Genomic DNA, 24,030 nt, shown 5'->3' with positions numbered 1-24,030 from the left:
ATCAAGTGGCATCGTAAATAGACTGAAGCTTAGTGAAATGACTAAAATATAATTAATCAAATTCATAGTGGTAATAAATATTTTTATTTTAGTTTTTGTTTTGTCTAAAATAAGAATTTTAGGAGTTTAATTACTTGGATTGTCATCTTCCAGGATTTAAGTAGAATGATACGTAATACTAATTAGAGAACTTTCAAAATTTGCATTTGAAGGACTTTGATAAAAGTATAGAGAAGTAAATGAATCATGTAGATACAGTGTAATTTATACCATAGCAAATATTTTACTGAATTATAAGGTTGATTGCAGAAATTCTGCGATTGGAGTGTTTTATTAAGAAACCCTTACTTAAAGAGACTGAGAAATTTAAACTGTCAGTTATTTAGAATATTTGTAATTAAGGTGTGCATTAATAGAACTTCATTATATCTATATATATATAAAAAATTATACCAATTCTGTCTAACTGCTTTATGGTCGCATTACTAAACATATATTAATCAAATTTTACAGGGCCCATATCCACACTTTCAGAATTGTTTTGAAACAAAAATTCAAAAATTACTACTAAAAAAAGGTCAAAAATGCCCCTTTTTTCACCATTTGGCAAATCAAGGTATATATATATATATATAAAATTATCTCCTCTATGTTTGTCATCGCCTAGCAGTCGCATTACTTACCATCGAAAATCAAAATTTTAAAGGGTCATTATTCAGGGCTACAAGTTGTATATAAGTCAAAATAAGTTTTAATTAATTTGATTTTATCCATGGCTAAAAAATAAATTAAAATAATCTACACTTAGAAATTAAATAAAATAATTGGTAAATTAGTTGGCAACGGACTTTTTTTGAGAAGCAGCCATCTGCAGTCACCTGGTGCAACAAAATATATATATATATATATATAAATTATATAAAGTTTATCAACCAAGTTTCTAACATTTATCTTTGCTGTTTTATGTAATGCATTATATTAAACAGATGATTAAAAATTAAATGGTCAGACGTGTCAAAACAATCTCTATCAAATGCTTTGGGTTACCAGCTTTTCTTATTATAATTATTTACGAATTTAGTTCCTCTGTTCTTTATTATGGTATAAGTATGATCATCTTTAAAGTTAAACAGCAAAATATTGAATAGCTTTTGACAGTTTTCTTAGAATGCCAAGAAGTCAATTGGTTATCGTAGTAGCAGAACAGCTGCTAAAAGACTAGGTAACTTCAGAATGGGTGAAGAGGGTGGAAGATCGGCTTTGCACATCTTCTCGGCAAGAGCATCAAAAAAGAAGTAAAAACCTTTTTAAAAGTGCATTTAAGTACAATTACAGATACAACTATAAGGATAACTGAAAAGTAATAATTGGATTAATGGACAATGTTTGTGATTATTGTCAAGCTCTTTGATTCGCAAATGAATCTGAAGGAATTTGTTGCAACAAAGGATAGGTTATTTTACCAACTCTTGAGACACCTCCAGAACCACTTAAATCATTAATATTTGGAACTGACCCTCATTCAAATCAGTTATTAAGCAATATCAGAAAGTACAATTCATGCTTTCAAATGACAACTTTCGGTGCAAAAAATCAATTGTCAGCAGAATTCCAATCAACATTTCACATTAATTTATCAGTAGATGGGACCTTTGTTCTTATAAGTGGTGAAAATTCAGATTTTTTTTTTACAGATTTACTCTATTGGTGACCTTGAATTACAAGCCTCAAGAAGATATCCAGACTCAGCAGAGAAATAGTAATGTGCTTACAATCTTTTCTTCATGAACATCATCAGTCAGTTCATTCATTCAAATTAGCTTTGGAACAAATGACGTCTGATTCTTTCCAAGTAGTTATTCAGCTGTGAAAAAGGTTCAATGCCCCAACAGCAGACAAATGTGTGATGGTAGCAATTGGAAATGAATGTAAACCCAGAGATATTGTTCTACATTGACAAGACAGAACTTTACAGCAAATTTCAGAAATACACACATGCAATTTTCTGCCTTAAACGCACATATTTTCTGCCTTCAATACCCATTAATTTTTTGGAACGGTTCTGACAGATACCACTTCAATTATGTTCAAAGTGACCCTTCCAGTGAATCCTTCAGTGAATAACAGATGTAGAAAGCGCTTCCCGCGAATGTCTTTAAATTCAACAAAAACAGGAACAGATGGGAACCTGTTATATCGTTGACGCTGTCATAATAATGGAGGGTTTATGGCCAAATTACATACCTGAATCAGCAATGTTCATTAAAATTGAATTGTAGATAAAAAGTGATTGTACCATATAATCCACTATTATCAAAGATGTCTAATGCTTATATCAATGTGGAATACTGTAACTCAGTGAGATCAATCAAATATATTTGCAAGTACATGAACAAAGAATAAGGCTGTTCTTCAAATCTTCAAATACGTAATGAAAACTTGCATGATGAAGTGCTTCATTATCAGACAGGACATTATATAAGCTTCAATGAAGCTTTTTGGTGTATTTTTGGATTTCCCATTCATGAAAGATATCTAGCGGTAACCCATTTTAGTGTTCACCTTGAAAATGGTCAAAGAGTTTACTTTTCATTTGATAATATTCATTGTGTTTTAGAAAAACTGTCAGATACAACATTTAACGCTTCTTTAAACTATGCCAGAGCAACAGTTTTGCAAATCCTCTATTAATATATTGCCAAGTACCCACATATTATACATGGAGTAACTCTAGGAAAAAATTTTTACAACGCTGTAGAGGAACACTGGTACCTGTTTTTTCAAACATTTTTTCATCCAACAGTAAGTCATGTGTTTATACTGTACATCCAAGTCAATCACAGTGTTTTTATTTGAGGATGCTTCTTCATCATTCAAGGACCTGGAAAATTAGCAGACTTACATATTGTAAACATGAGAGTTTGGTGTATATTCCAAGAAGCTTGCTTTAAACTGTGACTTTTAGAAAATGATGACCACTGGAAAGAGACAATGATTGAAGCCATTCTTATAAAATCCCCTTCCAAACTTCGACAACAATTACTTGTAATTATATTAATATGTTGTAAACCAAGTGATCCACAATATCTATGGAATCCGTTTAAGGATAAACTTTCAGAAGATGTTCTGAATGAAAAAAAATTCTTAATCCAGATGCATTTTTTGACCGTGAAATTTATAATCATGGATTTATTTTGTTGGAAAATGTTTGCAGTGATGTTGAAAACATTATTGGCTCTAAGCACCTTAATGTGATGCTTTCAGTGTGATAGTTGCTAGTTGATATTGACCATGTAGAAAAAGTTACATGCAATATTTCTAAATCATCAGGAAGAGTGAAATTATTGAAAGAATGCAGTCTTATTGTTTGGGATGAATGCACAATGTCTCATCAAAAAGCTTTAGAAGCACTTAACAAAACCTTACAGGATTTTCAAAATAACACATCTCTTTTTTGAGAGAAAGTATTATTACTTGCAGGAGATTTCCGACAAACCCTTCCTGTTATATACCAAAATCAACAGCGGCCGATGAAATTGATGCATAAAAAGTTCATGTCTTTGGAAAGAAGTTATGGTACTACTGCTTACAACTAACATGAGAGTTCATCTTTGAAATAACTGTGAGGCTAAATAATTTGCTGATTAACTACTAAGAATGAAATATGGAATTTATCTGTTTGATAATAATCCTATCACCTTTCCCAATAATTTTTGTGTTTATGTATAATCATCAAATAAATTAACTAAAAGAGTTTTTCTGAATTTCACTGAAAACTACAAAATCATCACTGGATTCGAAAAAGGGCAATTTCGGCACCTTACAATAAAGATGTAAACATTATAAATTTTAATATTATGAAACTCATTCTGGGACCATCAAAGAGTTTTCTTTCTATGGATACTGAAATGGGCAAGATGAGACAGTTCTACATCCAACAGAGTTTTTGAATTCCATCATCAACAGAATGCTGCTGCCACATCACCTGCAGCTAAAGATAGGAACTGTTGTTACGCTCTTGCGGAATCTGAAGCCACTGAAACTTTGCAGTGGTACATAACTATATATAAAAAATTTCATAGAAGCAACATTTCTTAATGGGGAAAAATATAGGAGATGTTTTCATACCAAGGATTCAAATAATTTCAGTCAATCTTCCATTTCAATTTAAACATTTGCAATTCCTTTTAGAATATCATACGCAATGACCATCAACAAATCACAAGGACAGTCCATAAACACTGCTGGATTACTGTTGGAAAGTAGTTGTTTTGGTCACAATCATGTGTGACGTGCTCAAGAGTTGGTTTACCAAGAAATGTATTCATTCAAGCTGAGAATCACCAGACAAACATCATAGTTTACAAACTGCCTAATTAACTATGTGGGATAATAAACTTTTAATCTTTTTCTACAATAATGTATTGTACTATATTTTATTTTATTTTTTTATTGTTTGACAACATTATCCAACATCCATATGGTGTCGCTGGTAACATGAATATAAGTCAAAATAAGTTTTAATTAATTTGATTATATTCATGGCTATCGGATAGAATATCAATAAAAGAATCGTATAGAAATTAGAAATGAATCTTATAGAAATTAGAAAAGAATCTTATAGAATTATTGTGGTTTAAATTTTTCTTCAATATGTAAATCATTTACTCCACAAAAATAACTACTGCCAGGACAGCAAAGCCGGCCCAGTCAACTTTAACAATAAAAATATAACCCTTTCCCTCTCCAAAGGCCTATCGACCAGGGCTAAGTGGCCCAGGTGCCTAGTATATATAAACATATTAACTACAGTGTTAATAAAATTTGTTATTATAAATATAAACCACCAAAACATAGTAATTACCTAAGTTGAATGTACCATATTATCATCTCATATCATCTCATATATCATCTCCAAGAACCAATTTTCACAGCTTCTTGCATATTCAGTTGTGTTGAATTCTGTAATTACATTATAATTCTATTAAAAAATGTATTTTAGTTTTATTTTAGATTGTTCTTTATTTTGAAATTTTGAAGTGTTATGAATGCAAATTTTGCTGCCCAGTACTGGAAAAACGTAATTTTTGAAATGTAGAATTTTCCTTTGCTTTATTGTCATTATTGCCAACTGTTACATTGTCATTTTATTATGATTTTAATAAAATCATCATCTTTGAATGTGATGTGGTGGTTTTATATTTTTGTTTTTATTTATATATGTAATATATAAATTATTATTATTATATATAAATTAGATATATTTCTGTATATTCATTTTTTAATGAATACCTCTAAAGTCTCTAAATTGTTTTTGCAATCAGCAATACTAAATTTGTATTCTAATATATGGTCAGCTCTTTTTTTTTTTGTATGCTGTGTAATGTTATGTAAATCTTTCTTTAAATGATCTATTGGTTTTACCAATATAAGTGTCATAGACAAGTGATTGGATTTTCTCTGATTGCTTGTGTGTGCGTGCGCACGCGAGTGCATTTTTTGTAATTAACTAAAACCAGCAATGAACAAACTAAAGTATCAAGCTTAAATGTAAAATTAATAATTTATGTAAAAAGCTTTTCATAGATTTAAAATTATTTTTATATAAACTGTTAAACTTGTTACTTGGCTGTATTTATAGGTGATTTTTATAATCAATTTTAGCATGTTATGTATATACTTAATAAAATTATACAAATTAAAATATTTTTTTATAGTATATAATTTATGTACAATAGAAGATTAGTACATTTTGCATTGTAAATAATTGTGGCACTAGATTTTTGTTTATTTATTTCATTAAATAACCGTTGGCAGAAGCTTCATTGAATATTTATTTTTAATATGTTTCTAGGCTTAATACAGGAAGTGATGCTGTTGTAGATTTTTTTTATAAAACAATTTCATATAATCAGGTAACTCAGAGAATTTTGCATTCTATATTTTTGAATTAGGTTTTAATAGTTTTGTTTGAAATTTTTGTAATGTATAATTAAAGTTATGTTTTCATCAGTATATTACATTCTTCAGGTATGTTTATTTGCTTTAATCCACGATACGCTTATCTTTTTCTAATTTAAAAAATACTTTATTAGGTACACAATGAGGGATAGCAACATTAATGACAGCAACTTTGATAGTTTGAATCAGGAATATGTCCCTGACGTGATACTTGTAAAGAAACATTATGGAGATCGTGCAGCTCGTAGAAGAGCACGAAACTGGAAGTTGAAGCACATTGCTGCTGATAATGATGTGGATTCTACTAACAAGTATGCTCTATTATATTATATTACATCTTTTCCGTATGTATTTTATTATTGGAGCCTTTCAGTTTCTTGTTGAACTTTTTTATGTTAAATTGTGTGTTTCATTGGAAAATACAAAAAACGTTAATATAAAATTAATTATAAGCTGATTTTTAATTTGGCACATTAATCTATTACAAAATAACTAAATTTAGCCAAAAATATCTTATATAGTCTCATTTGAAATTGCTTGCTTTACAACAATTTTTACCCATTTGAGGTATTGATTTTTTTCTGTCTCATATCAGTCGCTCTATAAATAATGCCCAAATTGATTTTCATTGAATCAGGTAATCTGATAATTATAACACAGGTAGTCAAATTCAGGAAGGTTAACAACATGTTCAATGCCCAACTGAATTGATGTCATTGGTTCATATAATGAACTGCTACATATGTGCTTTCCAGAAATAAAACGGTTTTTTCTTATCTTTTACCATTTTTCTTTTATTAATCTGTGAAATGTCAGACTCCATTTTGCTACACTTTGTATTTTCTATCCATACAATATTACACAAATGTTTTTATTTATTATGCATGAAGTAATTAACTTAATATTTAATTTTATTGTATTTTGATGTTTTATTTTAAGTAAAATAATATTATTTATTAGTTTACTTAAAAATATTTTTACTGGAATGAATATTAACTGGATACTTAACTGGATGTCAATACTTAACAATACTTAACAATACTTAACTGGATGTCCGGCCCAGTCACGTAGGGGAAAACAAAAAAAATAGAAAAGAATATTCTGAACTACAGTGAACCAGAAGAGAGAAGGATATAAGACTTGCTTTGAAATTAGAGGAAATATATTTCTAAACTACCTTTCATTGCTAATTTGAAACAGTACAACACTGTTGTACTGTTATTAAACTAGCAAAATACTTGCTGACTAACACAGCCACAGTAAGTATATAAATTAAAATCGAATGGTTGCATTAAATGCTTCAGAGGAGAGAGTGGTTTTACCATCACGAAAGCATGAAACAGCATGCAGGCTAGCGTAGTACACACTTTTTTTTGTAAAGTATGTACGCTTTTTCACGCTTGTGCAAAAGCATGTAAGCACAAGCCTGCACATTTAATTCTTTTACTACAATATGTCCTATTCAAAGTATAACACTTAGTCTAATGATGTTGTATCCATAAGTTATCAACACCAACACTTTGTTAACATCATATGGTATCTGCACCACTTAAATCTAAAGGCTAAAGGCGTTAATACCACATGGTATTTGCACCAACTAAAATTTACAAATTTCACACCATAATCCACACTGTTTTTTTAATCACCTTTGTGGTTGATCTTCTCGCGAATAGTAACTCTGTTATTATTTGTCAAACGCATGCTCTCACCAAAAACTGTTCTCTATTTATACTCATTTCTTCCCTTCCAACACATCAACACCTGACTTCTAGTCTGACATTTGACCTTGACTGATGTTGCCTTTCAAAATACATGTGACCTTTGACCTTGTCCTGACTTTTTGACTTTGATCCATGACTTTCATCTGGCCTTTGGTCTTGACCTGTGACTTTGAACTTTGTCCCAGACTCCCCACTTTTATCCTACTACTACAACAAGTTATTTTTTATATGTATCATACAAAAAACAAATACGAGGGTTAATCAAATATAAACAGGATTTTTGTTCCTGAGCGTTATGGTTTGTAGGATTGGGCCTGCGCTTCTAGTATGCTTGGGTGGGATCATTAGCAGTAGGGAGCCAGCCATTCCACACTCCCAACCAATTTTTCAGTAACACACGATGTCGGAGCAACAGGTGCGGCTCCACTGCGCAATGCATAGTTATAAAACTTCTTGCTCGTGAAGTAGTTATAGTGATGGAAATCTGGAGATTGACTGTACAGTTCAGGGACCAAACATTGTTAAGAACTTGTGTGTTTGCCTGGCAATAAAAGTTCAAGGAAGGATGAGAACGAGTGGAAAATCAGGAATATGATGACTGTCCTTGAACCAGCATTATAGACAAAAACATTCACATGGTTCACGACATTCTTGAAGACGATCAGTAGTGAAAGTATCTGAAATTGCGGAACAGTTCGGAATAAGTTATGGGAGCTATCAAGAAATCATCACAAACGACCTACAGTTCCGTAAAGTGTGTGCCAAATGGGACCCTCGCCTTTTGACCGCAGATCAGAAGTAGAGATGTTTGGAGGTTTTTCAGAGGCTTACAGCAAGATTTGCAAAAGAAGGTAATGCATTTTTGAGTTGGATCGTCACCTGTGATGAAACATGGGCCCACTACTACACTCTGCAGTCAAAACAAGCCAGTATGGAATGGTGGAGGAAAGGGAAGGCATCCCCAGTGAAAACCAAGACTTGACTGTCAACTGGCAAGGTTCTTTCAACCATTCTTTTCAACCGACAAGGCATTTTGTTTGTTGACTTTTTGCATGAGCAATGCACAATCAATGCCGCTTACTACTGTGAGCTGTTGAATGAGGTGAGGGCTGCTATTGCTGCAAAAGACAAGACAAACCGATTTGAGAGGCTCCTCCATAACAATACCAGGCCCCATAATGCAGCTCTAACAGTCTCAAAATTAGAAGAAAGGCATTAGACTTAACTTGATCATCCTCCCTACAGCCTGGACCTATCGCCCTGCGATTTTCATATGTTTGGGCCGCTTAAAGAAGCTCTAGGAGGACAATGATTTGAAGATGATGAGGGCGTGGAGGGATTCGTGTGCAATTGGCACCTGATGTAACCAGCTTCCATTCTACGATTATGCGATAAAAAACCTTCCTTCTTGCTAGGAGAAATGTATTTCTAAAGCAGGAAACTATGTAGAAAAATAAATTATATTTGCCTTTTCTTTTTAATAAATAAATTTAAAAAAGAAATAAATCCCATTTATATTTGATTTACCCTTGTATTTTAGTACATGTGTTCAATATGAAATTTACGTGCCCATTAAATTTAACAAAAATAATATATTAAATGAACAAACATTGCTTATATTGATAATATATTTTACTTTATAAAATCCAGATCATATAATTTTATCCATTGGCCTATAGTTTTAGATCCTTGACATATGTTTCAAATCAGTCCACATTTTCATTTAAATTTGCACAGTGCCTCAGGTGAGAAGAGTACTGGATTAAACTCACATAGTTAAAGAATCGCCAGGATATCCCCATTTATACAACTATCACCAGATATTCCCATCTACATCTTATTGCATAAAGCTCAAATCCATTTAAGAGATCACCACCTGGATATAATTGTTATGATTTTTGAATATTTTTTCAATACAATGTATTCCCTGTTAAAGGTAGTATTTGCTTTGTTTGAGATTGAATATGTTATATTCAATTATATACAAAAGGGATTTCATAACTTTTCTTAAAACGAGGACCATAAACAATAGTATAATGAATTAATCCACTGAAGCAAAAATTATTAACTAGTTACTGAAGGTCCTTTGCTAGAAAGATTTCCATGTAATTTGAAAGTGAACATTAATTTTAAAAGGTTTATTTTTACAAAAGTAAGTAAGTAAATAAGAATAACGAGTATTACTTTGTAATATTGTTCATCTTGATATAAATTTTATTGTCCAATTAAAATCTCCATGTTAAATTTCAATGTAAAATTTAAATTAGATTAAATGTAATTCTAATCTACATTTGTTGATACAATTTATTATTTTTCATTAGTTCTTGTTTGCCTTACTGTCTTCCTAATTACTTGAGTTCATATTTATCAGAATTTTAAAACTTGTGCGTCTAGCATTTAATTGTTTTTTTTCTAAATATACATAATTTAGCTTAGAGCTCTTAAAATGTACATCTTTAAGTATGAATAACCTGGTCGTTGCCAAACTAACTGATGACTACTCCTTTCATCTATTTATTGATCTGTTTGGGTTAATATTTTTTATTATTTCTAAAAGTTCACACTACAGTGAATATTTAATTTCAAAGATTAGATCAATTAAGAACAATAAAATAAAATGTCAAAATGTTAAGTTGTTTATCTACATGAAAAACTAATACTTGTTCACATTTTATGTTTAATAATATTTTGGTTGCTGTTTATCATTTAGTTTTTTGGCATCAACTTCTATCAATAAAAATTTAAAGAAATGAAAAGTAGTATTTTTTAATGTAGTCTTGGTTTTAATTTTTTTTTAAGTAACTAAGTTGACCCCAGCGGGTTGGTCTAGTGGTAAACGCGTCTTCCCAAATCAGCTGATTTGGAAGTCGAGCATTCAAGTCCTAGTAAAGTCAGTTATTATTACACAGATTTGAGTACTAGATATCGTGGATACCAGTGTTCTTTGGTGGTTGGGTTTCAATTAACCACACATCTCAGGAATGGTCGAACTGAGACTGTACAAAACTACACTTCATTTACACTCATACATATCTCATCCTTATTCATCCTCTGAAGTATTATCTGAAAGGTAATTACCGGAGGCTAAACAGGAAAAAGAAGTTAACTAAGTTGATGCAGTCAACTTAATTTGAATGGTTAGTATTTCTTTCCTTAACTTTTTCAACTTTGTTTTTTCTTATCCATTTTATATCTTAGATTTGAACTGTTTGTCCCTGAAGTTAGATAAGACAAATAATTCTTTATACTCATCTGTTAAAGTTAGTAATCCCTGCTCTAATGACAATTTAAGTGACTCTTTTATTTATAATTTTACTACAGAAGTAAATTAGTATGGCATTTTGCAATGTTTTTATGGCATTTTTCAATTTTTCAATTAAACAAACTCATTTTGTTGAACAACATGTTGCAAATTATTTTATTTTTGTGTAGCGACTATAATGACTTCTTGAATGATCTGGAAGAGGACCCAACTTATCGTCAGAATGTGAATATCTTTAAGGATTCAAGAAAGCAGATCTCTATTCCTGTAGATTCTGATTGTATTGATGATCCCAATATGCCTCATATCACTCTTGAAGAAATGCTGGATGATCTACATATTGATGATACTGAAATGGCTGAAGTTTATGAGTAAAAAATAATAATTTGTATTTTTTATTGTTACTGTTATCTTTTTTTTAATTTCAGATTAAAATAATTATTGAATTATATTAATGTATTTTATATTAACCTTTTTTCTTTTTTCTGTCTGATTCATTGTAGTTTTATCACTCTTGATATCATTTCAAGGAATAAACTTTACTCTGTTCCTGTTATCAAAATTTCTGCTACTTGCTGCACAGCATTGTTTGTAATCAATACTCTGCAGTCAGTAATATATATGTATTTTTTGTAACTCCAAGATCAGTGATTAAAAAATTGTAGGTTTATACTTGAACAGTTTTAACATTAAAAAGAAATTGTATGATGCATTTGTTGCAACTAATTATTGTAGGAAAATAGGGTGAAGATTTTACAGGATGTGAAACCATAGCCTTTTTATACATTAGTATAACTTTATGATCTTTAATGTTATGACACTGTATGTAAAAACAAAATTATATTAAGTCTATAAGTCAGTGAGATAAACAAGCGAGCCATAATTTTGAAATCAGTCATGAAATAATCTAAGCCGTTTTGCATAGGCTACTGCTTGCTCTGATTGCTCCTTAAATAAGTTAAAAAGGATCCTTTGTAACAAGGGTTACAATTATAAATTATCAATTATCAATTCAAGATAGCTTACCATTCATTGTAGGCTATTGAGTTTATTTTTTTAAAAGGGATTCTTTATTGTTCTAGAAAACAGATTTCGTTAGAATAAAACTATTAGAAATTTTTTTACTCATTGAAATTAAATAAATGAAGAAAGGGACTTACAGTCTCCACAAATTATTTTTATACTGATTATGTAAATTTACTACAAAAGATATTTTATTATTTAATTGTCTACCAGAGAAACACAGTGATTGTACTTCTTTCCAATCAGTTTCAACAAGGAAATAAATTTTATGGGTAAAAATAAAATAAACATAAACTCCAGTCCTTCATTGCAGCTATGTATCATTGCACCTTCTAGTTCATATCAAGTAAGCTAGAACACATAAAGGTATCATTAAGCCAATTAGATATAGTTTTTATGGAGAACAAAATTTAGGTTATAAATTATCTAATATGTCTGTCCAGTTAGTTTAAAATTGTTTCACCTTTTGTGAAAGATAAAAATTGAAGTTAAATATTTATTAATTTTACTGATGTGAACTGGGTATTTCCCAGTTCAGTTTTTTTCTGAACTTACCTTTATTTTGGGTTTATATTAATATTTTTTTTGTAACTAGGATATTTTTCAAAATAATTTAGTCATCATTTTAGAAGAACTTATTACAAGAATATTTTATTCTTTTGAGTAATTTACTAATATTAATATTAATTTGAATAGTAAATATACCACAGGTTTTGAATTATAAAAATCTGTAGCCTAAAATTTGAAGGAAATGAGTTTACAAGAATTGTTCCATCCTCCAAAACTAACTACATTGTATGATAATTTTCCAGAAACTGAAATTATTATCAATGATTGTTGGATCTCATTTGGGAAATATTATAAAAAAGTGATATAAACTTATAATAATAACAGATGTAATTTATCTGTATAAAATAATGAATTATTAGTAATCTTTCATAAAGAACTTGGTTTGGTGTTTACAAATCTATCAAGATAAGATTTTAAATAAGAAATATTTTTAAATACAGTCACATAGAGTTTACAAGATTGCTACCCAAATACTGGGATTTGAATTTTTGAACTATTCATATATTTATTTTATTATTTTACAAAAGATGTTGAGAAGTAATTTTGTGTAATCTGGATGTAGGTTTTTACCCATTTGATATTTGTAGACATCCTTTGTAATTCAAGTTTGTGAGGATTGTTCTGAACAATTTAATTTGCCATCTAACTTAGCTGTAATGTGAATGACTTATGATATTCACTGATAACAGAGATATCTCCAGAGGTATTAAGAAATGCTCATCCTTTGAATACAACATGCTTGACTTAAGCTGCTGCATGCAGGTAACCTTTGTATAGTTATGCTGTTTGAAAAATAGAATAGTGTAAAATTCACTCATGCAAAAGTTATACACCCTTATTTTAAGGGTTCCATTTTTTAATGCTTGTTGTTTGACAAAATTATTAAAAGTAGAAACACAGTTGGTGATCTCTGAGCTAACAAAGAATTAAATAAATAAATAAAAATAATCAGCTAAACGATTGCAAGTTAAAAGTAAGTATACAATTATAAAAGTCTTCAATGGCATTGAAGATGTGGAGTACAAACAAGAGGTGTAAATAAGATGTCAGGATGAGAAAGAAATGAGAATAGTGGATGTCAGGGTGAGAATACTGGGTACTATTGTAAAGAAATAAAAAAAGGAAAAAGAGAAAATTTCTGTCACCTATTTGAAATAAGTTACTTTAGAAAAGTCCTTCAACAAACTTCAGATTATAGCATCTGTGAAATTTATAATCTTAATCTTAAAATACTTTACATTTAGGTAGTATCTCCATATCAGTTCTTAAAATTTTTAAAAGATTCTAAATTGTGCTTTTCTCTATTTCACATATATTTCCTTTAATAAGGAAAAATATTCCGATAAGCTAAAGTTATAAAAAAAAATTAAAGTATCTGAAGTCAGAAATTAAAGACCATAAACTAGATACGAAGCTTACTAAGATACAATTACCTCATAACCCTGTGAATGGATGGATGGTTTCAGAAAAGTTTGGCGATGATTTGTTTGGTAGAAAATATACTTCAAGTTTTAATCATTGGAGTTAAAACAGTTTGAGTGTTATTAAATCTTACAAAAAAGATCTTTATGAAATCTTGTGAAGATCTTGATGTACTGATGAAGAAATTAAGATCAGTTATAAATGCTTAATATAAGTGATATTCAGTACATTATCATCAGGTGCTTTTCAGAATTATTTTCCTCTGTATATGTGAATATACACACACCAATACAGTTGTCACAGTTAGGATATAATTATTATAACAATCTTCTTTGTGTCCATTCAGTTGACATAATTAAAAAAGGTACTTTTAATAAATTTGGTTCAGTTTGTTAAAAAAATGATGATGTTTTCAATAGATTAAATACCTTTCATTTCAAAGAGTTTAAAATTGATTACTTGCCTGCTAACTTAGCTGTAATGTGAATGACTTATGATATTCACTGATAACAGAAGTTGATTGGGCATGATCACTCTATTTCTTGCACTGTGGTAACTGATATTTGTACAGCACAAGGGATTTAGACCACAACTCTGATATCCGAGAGCATCTCTTCTGAGCATGATAGGTCACGTGACATTTGTATGTTAGTAACTGAAAAATAACTTGCTTTTTTCCCTCATTGCTGAACCTAATTGTCTACTCATAAAATATAGCCTTTTGTTTAAGGAATAACCTGTAAATTTGAAGCTGATACTGAAAAATTACAATTATTTTATTTTATTTCAGATAATAGAAAAATTTATTTACTGTTGGTAAATAAAGTTGGCAAATAGTAATAATTGCAGTAACAGTTATGTTAGCCAATTATCTTGTATCTACTCTGGAAGAACGAAAAGTAAATTCAAAGAAGTGTTCACATCTTATTTCAAACTTTTTAGTCAGTTTATGAATCTATCAATATTAAATTTTTTCATAGCAATTCTACTAAAGTTTAGCTGTTAACATAATATGAATTTTACATTGTGATAATATTCATGAATAAATATTAATTCGGCTACTGTTGTTTAAATTTAATTGTGTAATTTACTCATTAGTATGGCAACAAAGTATAGATAATATCGTCTACAGAATGACTTGGCAATATGATTGACATGCAGACATATTTATCATTGTTTTAAATGATAAAAAATGTGTGTTAATATTTTGTAATTGTTAGCTTACACCTTCTCTGCATAATTTTTTGCTAAAATATTTAAGTATTTGTTATTCATTAAAACCAATTCTTTTTTTATTGAACTTAGTGTGTGTTAATTCTGAGCGTATTTAGATCAATGATTGCATTACTTAAATGAGTTTAAAGTTTGGTATGGTTTTCATCAAATCACAGTTTATTGCTGTTTCCCTCCATTCACAATTATATTTATTGATTTTTATGGATATCAGAAATCAAATGGGTATCATCTGAGGTTGTGTGTTGAATTTAGAAAAAAAGTAATTGTAACGTAATTAGTCAGCAGTAAACAATATAATCATAATGAAATAATGGTTAAGGAATGAATATTTTAGGAGAGGGTCAAGGGTCAGTTGCCTACAGGATCACACAGAAGCATAGTATTAAGAAACAGTTAAGTGGGAAGAAAATACTCAATCGTGTTTATTCTTTTGTTCTACAGTTAATATGGTGAAAATGTGTGGTAACTAGGAGGAATGTTAGTGATTTTTTTTTACTATATTTTAGGAGGAATATGTAACTTATCACTCTGGAGTTTGGGACTGTTGTTAGAGTATAGATTTCCAATATTTTTTTCTCTCATCAGCATGTTGTGGTGCAAAAAGATTCATAAAAGGACTGTCTTTCATGCACAGTTATTGTATGTAGGCAATACATTTTAATGTAGCCCATTTCAAAAAGACAGATCTTAAACAAATCACAGAATGAGGAATATATTGCTCATTCTTCCACTATGAAACAAACTAGGGATATCTCTAAAGTAAAAACCGCTGGGAAATTTCTGTCCTTAAGGTTGGCGAACCTGTATCATTCATGGTCACACTAGTAATGTACATACTGCATTGTTGTTTGTAAGTTGTAGTATCTTTGATTATGTGTGAGTTATTACATTAGAAAATGAATAGGAAAATTGATGTTGCCACCAACGGTGAATTATGTGGAGTCATATGTTTTTTAGTCCATCAAATCATTAAGCCGGCTGAAATTCAAAGGCAGTTGGTTGCTGTGTAAGGTGACATAATGGTTAAGGTAATGAATGAAAGAAAAGTTTGAAAATGGTGTGAAAGGTTTAGAAATAACAGAATTAATGTGCATGATGAAGAATGTTTGGGGAGGCCCATGATAATCACCGAGGACTTGTTGAAACGCGTTGAGATGAAATCAGAAAAGATCGTCACTCAGTGATTTCCAACCTGGCCCTTCTTTTTCCTGATGTTTCAAGAGCTGTAGTTGCATCATTCAAGACCATTTAGGCTTTAGAAAGGTTTGTGCATGTTGCATGCTGCACGTCTTAACAGAACATCACAAAAAAATTAGAATGTGATCTGCTTTGGAATTTTTTATGTGCTACACAGAAAAGTGTGATGAGTTCCTTAATTCAATTGTTACCGGTGATGAAACATGGATTTCATATTACACCCCAGAGAGAAAAGGGCAGTCAAGTGAATGGCGTCATCCTCAATCACCAACCAGACCAACAAAGGTCAAGCCACAGCTATTTGGATGCAAACTGATGGCCATAGTCATTTGGAATCGGTTTGGCATACTGCTGATTGATTTCATGTCACATGCAATGACTATAAATGCAGAAACCTACTGCAAAACTAAGTTACAACGTGCTATTCAAAATCAGTGACATGGATGGACGACATCATCCTGCTGCACGAAATGCACGTCCAAATGTTGCGGGTCTGACATGTGATTTACTGAGAACATTTAGATGGGAATTTACAATCACCCACCGTATAGTCCAGATTCAGCTCCGTCTGATTACCATTTGTTTGGGAAATTAAAAGAAGTTTTGAGTGGTAAGCAATTCACGAGTGACGATGAACTTAAAAATGCTGCTAATAAGTTGCTACATGGACTGGCAGCAGTAGAATACGACGAGGGTATATTGAAACTGGTGTACCGCTATGATAAACATCTTAATTCATTTGGCGATTGTATGGAGAAGTAGTATAAGGATGTAGTTTAAGAGAAATAAAAAATATTTATAAAGTTTCCAGAATAATTTTTTTTTCAATGAAGTGGTCTTTACGTTAGAGATAACCTCTCGTAGATTCAATTAATAAAATTTCTTTGAATACCAGTAAAGAAAAATAATCATCTTATGATTTAAAGCAAATAATTTTGACTTCCTATAAAAGTAAACCCACCACTGTATTGAGGATTAGTTTTTCTGTATTTGCATATATTGATTATACAAAAAACTTCATCTAATATCTTGGAATTTCTCATATCATTACAAGAAAAAGCATTTTATACATGTAGTTATGAAAATACTTGTTTTTTTTATATCTACTGTATGTAGATGAAATTACTGTTCAAATGCTTAACAAGATCATCATGGGAATATGGAAGATGGCTTTAATTCATCCACTTCATAAAAAAGGTGACAAGAAGGATGTTAGTAACCACTGTGGAATTTCACTGTTACCTGTTACATACAAGATACTTTCAAAAACCTTGTTCAGCAGACTAGAAATACAAATAGACCCATACATAAGAGAATATCAAAAGGGGGGTTTAGGAAAATTAGATCTTATGCCGAACAGATTTTTAACCTGAAATTGATAATTAGAAAATATAATGTTGCAAGCAAAAATATAGTGATTGTCTGTGGATTTTATGAAGGCATATGATTCTATTGACAGAGCATCATTGTTCATCATACTCAGAGAATTTGGTGCAGATGAGTAAACATTGAGCCTTGTAAGGCTAATCCTAACAGGAACAATATCAAAAATTAAGTTCAAAGAAGAAATGTTGCTGCCGTTCAGCATTGAGACAGCTGTAAGGCAAGGAGATAGTCTATCCCCAGTTCTTTTCAATGTGGTCTTGGAAAAATTCATTAGGGAATGGAGGAAATTCTGCAAAGAGAAGAAAATTAGGATTTGTTAAAGAAAAATCTCGCTTTTGTAGACGACCATGCAATCCTAACAGTGGAACTATTGAACATCTTGATGGAGACACCTGCAAACAGATCTAAGGATATCAATCAATAAAACTGAGTGCATGACCAATATTAGGCATTCACCAAATTATTTAGTAACTAACCTTGGAAGAATTGGAAAGACAGGAAAATTCAAACATCTTGGTAAAATGATAAAACCAAATAGTTAGATAGAGAGGCAAATAAGGCTAGAATAAAAACTGCAGAAGGCCTTTACAAAAAATTTATATAATAAAAAGAGGATATCAAGGATAGTAAAGAATTGACATTACACCACAGTAGTTAGGGCTGCAGTGCTGTATGCTACAGAGTGTGTAATTTTAAACCAAGGAGAGATTGATAAATTGGAGTTGGCTGAAAGGAAAATACTAAGAAAGCTAATCAGACCATGGAAAACTGATGAGGGTTGGAGATGGAAGAATGAAGAATTCTACCTCCAACAGACAGACTCACCTATGATATTCGAAAAAGAAGATGGCATTCTATGCGTACTTGGATGGAATGGATGAAAACTATGCTAAAATGGATGAAAGATTGACGAAGATGATTTTTGAAAAAAGCAATAGACACAAAATTATCATTAAGTGATCTACACAACTGAAAGAAGATGTCATGATTGCAGGGATAAATCCAACAGATGTAAGGGACAGAGATATATTTAGAAAGAAGATACAAGTTTGTGAAGGTTTTCAGAAAGGAACCAGAGAGTAGAGCAATAAAAAAGTGGTCACAAGAAAGGAAGGAACAACATAGTTTGAAAATGAAGAAGAGTTGGAAGAAAAGGAAATCAGCCAGGAATTAACTATTAAACGTAGTCCTATTGTGGTCGGTGATGAAAGAAAAAAGTATAAATTCAATTAAATTAAATTTCACCAAATAGCACAAACATATAAAGTTTTATCTCATGCTGAATTACCTAATTAGTGAATTGGGTTATTCAGCTAATCTTTATTAGGTTGTAGCTTTAGTAAAATATCTATAACAGTGTAATGTAAACACCATAATAGAGAAAAAAAAATTAAAAATATTAGTGCTAGAAAATACATATGTAAACATAGTTCTACCAACATTCTCAAATTTGTAGCATTTTCAGGAAAAAATTATTGTATTGTTACAAAACAAACACAATACACAAGTATAAATATATCAACATATAACACAATTTAAAAAGCACCTACTGCACTAAATATTGAAGTGAATAGGCTGGGAACACATCTGTTCACAGATACCAAATTATACATACAAGCATTACACACAACAGAATCAATCTTTCCATATCACTTCATGGAAGCAAGACACAAATATAAAGATAATAAATGTGCATGTAAATCTCACCCATACTACATAAAAGCTATCATAATTAAACAAGATTAAATTAGAACAAACAACAAATTAAATGAGAAGACATAGCATCTATTAGATATACTATATGAGTACTGTTTGTTGCCAACTACTTAACCATCAAGATACTGATGATAAAACTGGCAAAAAAATGTAATACCAGAATTCCACGTACAATATTAACAAAAAGAATGCTATTTTAAGCTTTGCCCCATTTGATCTTGCTGATCAACACATTTAATTATTTAAAAGTTTTATTGCTTTTATGGAAAAACTTATTTAAATTTCAATTTACAATAGTGTACTAATTCATATTCAAAAATATTTCAAAACACTTTAATCATTTATCCTTTATAAAACAGCCATGTTTGTGTTGATATAACTCATAATACTTTTGAGGATATCTTTATTTTGAAAAGTATTTTTCAGTCTCTAACCAAATCACACACATTCTGTACGAGTTAGTTATGCATGTCTGTAAATAAAATTACAGATTTATTTCATGAATTCAAATTGAAAATTTAATGAAGTAGTAACTAGCATCTTTTGATGAATTTCTTAAAGGGAAGGAATTACCATCAGTTGTCTTTGAAGACAAATTGAGGGAAATCAGAATTAAGAGCGATGAAAATAAATTTTAAATGTTATGAAAGAAATTCTGTAAATTAGTTATTTTCCTTTACAATTTTAATTATAAAAAATAATTGTTTGTTGGCAAAGCAGGGGTAGGATCACCATAATGAGTATAAGGGCCTCTAGTTAATTTTTATTTTCATTTAATTTATGAATAGTTGGTTCTGCATTTCATTAGCAAGTATTGTTTTTATTTTGCTTTCATTTGTTTAGCTAATTTGAGAAACTTCTCATTCTTTTCTTTCTACGCTAATATTTTAGCTCAGCATTCCTCTCACAGCCTATATTTCAATTATACTTAATTTATTTTAATCTTTGCCTTTCTTATCGTTTTTACCTCTTGTTCTTCATCTTAGAACCAGATTCATTAACCCCTGGGTCTTAATGTGTAGTTGATTAGCCTTGTTTTTCTTTGTACAAAAAAACATCTTCATTCTTGCAATATTTACCCAACTAACATTTAACATTCTCTTCTTAACCCCACATCTCATAAACATTTGTTTCTGGCTTACCCATTGATCATGTTTTGTTCCAAACAAAATCTTTATTTCAATTAATAGATTTATTTATACCAACAGACTTTTTTCTGCCCAAAAACTCTTCTGGCTTGTGTAAATGTGCTGCTTTACTTTAAATGTGCTATATGTGCTTTACTTTTCAATCATTTGTAATTTTACTACCTAAACAAAATTCCACAATTTGTGTACTGTAGCCTCCTATAAACAATATTTGATTCTTCATTTAATGAATCTTCCATATTTTATTACCTTGTTTAATTTCACATTCAATTTTTATGCTGACAGTGAATTCATACCATTCATTACTTGTAACTCGCACCTGATTTCAGTCAAAGTGACAGACTCATGTAATCAATAAAAATGTAACTTTTTTTTTTTATGGCTTATACTGTTATTCTGTCCTTAATTTTTTTTTTTATTCTGATGATTACTTATGGTTGCACATGAATTAAAAAGCAAAGATGCAAGGATAATTCTTTTTCTCACTCCTTTCTGAATTGCAGCTTTCCTTCAATTTCCAATCTTAACTACCTGATTCTTGTATAAGTACTCTTATTGATATTTTAATCCTACTTTGAAGCTTTGTTTATTCATTATAAATTCCTTTTTCAAGATCTAAAAATAACATATACATAGCTGTTTTTCTTCAACCTGCCTCCTAAAATTAATGTGAGGGTTAAAATCAGTTATTGCGTTTCCATGTTTTTTCTGAAATTGAATTAGTCTTCATCTGGCATGTATTCTACTGCTTGTTCAATTTATTTTTCAGGTTGTTCTACTTAGACATTTTAAAGACATTAAATTAAACTTACATTAGGAAAATTCTCATATTTATCTGCTCTTGCTGTTTGTAGTATAATAAAAATAATGTTTGAAATCTATGTGTGCTTCTACAGTTTACAGTCTACTATAAGTTGCTTATAAATATGTTGTTCTGTTTATTCAGTCCTGCTTATCTGAGAGAGCATTGTAAATAAGACTGTATATCTGTTCTTATAAATATTTCAGAAGTCAAATTTAGATAATAGTAGTCTCCACTAAAATCATCACTAATTTCTTTTTTTCAGTCTACAACACTTTATTAACAACTTTCCCGAAATATTTATCAGAAAACCAAAAATGTTTTTTTTGCCATCCAAAAGGATGACTTTTCTTCCTTGACAGCATCCTAATGTCACTAAGGCTATTAAGAATTTCCCTTGACTATAAATGCAAAACCACTGAAGGGATTATAGATTCTCCTGATATAAGAATACCAAAGCTATCGCTAGTTTTTTCAGCATAACTAGTTTGTGTTTCAAATTTATTTCCAGTTTTACAGAGCTAGCTGCAGTTCTTAAAATTGAGTGTTAGGTCTCAGAAATTTTCCCTGGATTTGACCAAGAGAAATTCTTCAAAGTTTTTGAAGAAGTCAATCCCTAGTCATGTATATTTCACATGACATATTTCAATGCTCATTTTAAATTGCAGAATATTTTCCTTTGCCCTTGCACTGCATTCTACATAATTGATGTGACTACTGTGGTGATTAACTTTAATATTGATGTATTAAGAACCAATGTAAATAAAATTTGTATTTTTACAGCGAACCATTACTATAATGATAGTATGACGTCTGAATGCATGTAATCAATAATTCAGCATAAAATATAATGTGTTGTTTAGATTTTGTGGTAAAAAAAGCAAATTATACAAAAATTTTTAATGACAAACCAAACAGTATATATAAAATGAACAATTTTTTTCAATTTTTGTTAAAATGCTTTTAACTAATTGTACAATTTTAGTAAAAATTGTAATCATACAACTAAAATAAACATTGTTATAGTCAGTATCATATGCTAAAACAGATTTAACTGGAAAAATGTAAAAAGATTTGAAATTTATATATTTTATATAGTATAAAATGATAATTAGTGATATCCTATGAAATTATCTGAATAAAAAGTGTATGTATAATAAGAAAAAGTAAACTACAAATTTAAAAACTTAGAACAACAAAAAATATATTTGATTTCAATGATAAATTATATCAAAAATTGTACAATTTTTAGTAAAATTTTAGTAACAGTTATTTTAGCTAACTAAAGTATGTGATTCTAACAAATTTTAAATAATTTATTATAAAAAGTTTGTTTATAATGAATATTTATTATAATGCTGGTTAAAATTGGTTAATTTTTTATATTATTTATTCTGTAAAATATTAAGGAGGCAGAGTGATTGCATAAAAAGAGCTTATTCTGATACCAGTAATTTTTAAATAATTATCACATTTTTATGTTAATATTATGAATGGAATACATATCAAGGCTAAATGATAGGCAAAGTAGAATGATAATATTATAATTTACCTCAGAAACTAAATTGAATCAAGTCACATTAACAGTAATCCTCTTTACTCACATAAAATAAAGTCTAAAATGGTGCGTCTATTGTTGCTAATTATAGTTCTGTTGCAATGCTTAATTTTTGAACTTGTACTGGGGAAAGTAAATGTAATTAAAAAACCTATTTTATACCGATCAGTTGAAGAAGGTAGATTATATAAGATGAGACATCAAGTTCGATTATTTGGACTTAGTACTGTTTATGGTATGTGAAAAATTATTAGAAATAAATTTTAAATGAAATTTCTTACAGCAATATGTATTTTAAGGCTATTAAGGGAATGTTAAAGTCTCAAATCTCATAAAATCAAAAGAGAATGAGTTATTTTGTAAAAGTAAAAAGTTACTGATAGCATTATATACAAATATATATATATATTTGTTGTATTCTGACCACCTTCTGTTGTTAGGTTCTAACTGATATCCTACAGTCTCCTAACCTGGAGACCCAGTGATACAGTAAGCTACTGGTACACTGACTATACTAACAAAGGATGCAGCTGCCTGTGGACTCTGATTCACTAACCTGCTTCACTGGATAAGAGTTATGTTATATCATACAAATTGGTCAATAGAATGTGTCCTCATAAAAGTGTGAAATGTGTTTCATATATCCATAAAAATTATATGTATGTAATAGTGTATATGAATCTTTTAAATACTAAATAAACTATCTTCTCTGTTTTTATAATTATTAATATCGGTGTTAATAAATGGATGAACTTAATGAGTCATAAAATATAATTGCTGTTGTAGCTATACGTTTTAGTCCTTTTACAGTCTTAAATTTTGACTTTTAACAAATTAAAAAATTTTCTTATTTATCACTATTTAGTTAATAATAATAATTAAAACAAGAAGAAACATGAAAAATACATTTTAGTATCCTTCTTTTTATTACATAATCACACAGAAAATCAGATAGAAACTTTTTTTTTTATTTTTATTTTTTCTTACAATGAGAATTAAGACTGAAGGTGGCATAACTTAATGACTGA

At 29.9% G+C, this 24,030-nt stretch overlaps 1 protein-coding gene across 1 annotated transcript in view; it reads left to right on the top strand.

The window, feature by feature from the left end:
- The window catches only part of Nmd3 (60S ribosomal export protein NMD3), a 72,391-nt gene extending 60,996 nt beyond the window's left edge, over positions 1–11,395 (top strand). Inside the window, exons 10-11 of the mRNA XM_075354397.1 lie at positions 6,096–6,272; positions 11,115–11,395. Of these exons, the coding sequence (XP_075210512.1) occupies positions 6,096–6,272; positions 11,115–11,319 (382 nt within the window). The 3' untranslated portion in view covers positions 11,320–11,395. The remainder of the gene's footprint in view (positions 1–6,095; positions 6,273–11,114) is intronic.
- Positions 11,396–24,030: the final 12,635 nt, after the last annotated feature.

The sequence above is a fragment of the Lycorma delicatula genome, chromosome 1, assembly GCF_047948215.1.
Source record: "Lycorma delicatula isolate Av1 chromosome 1, ASM4794821v1, whole genome shotgun sequence".
Lineage (NCBI taxonomy): Eukaryota > Metazoa > Arthropoda > Insecta > Hemiptera > Fulgoridae > Lycorma > Lycorma delicatula.
The sequence above is the reverse complement of the archived record's forward strand: the minus strand, read 5'-3'. Positions and strand labels throughout refer to the sequence as shown.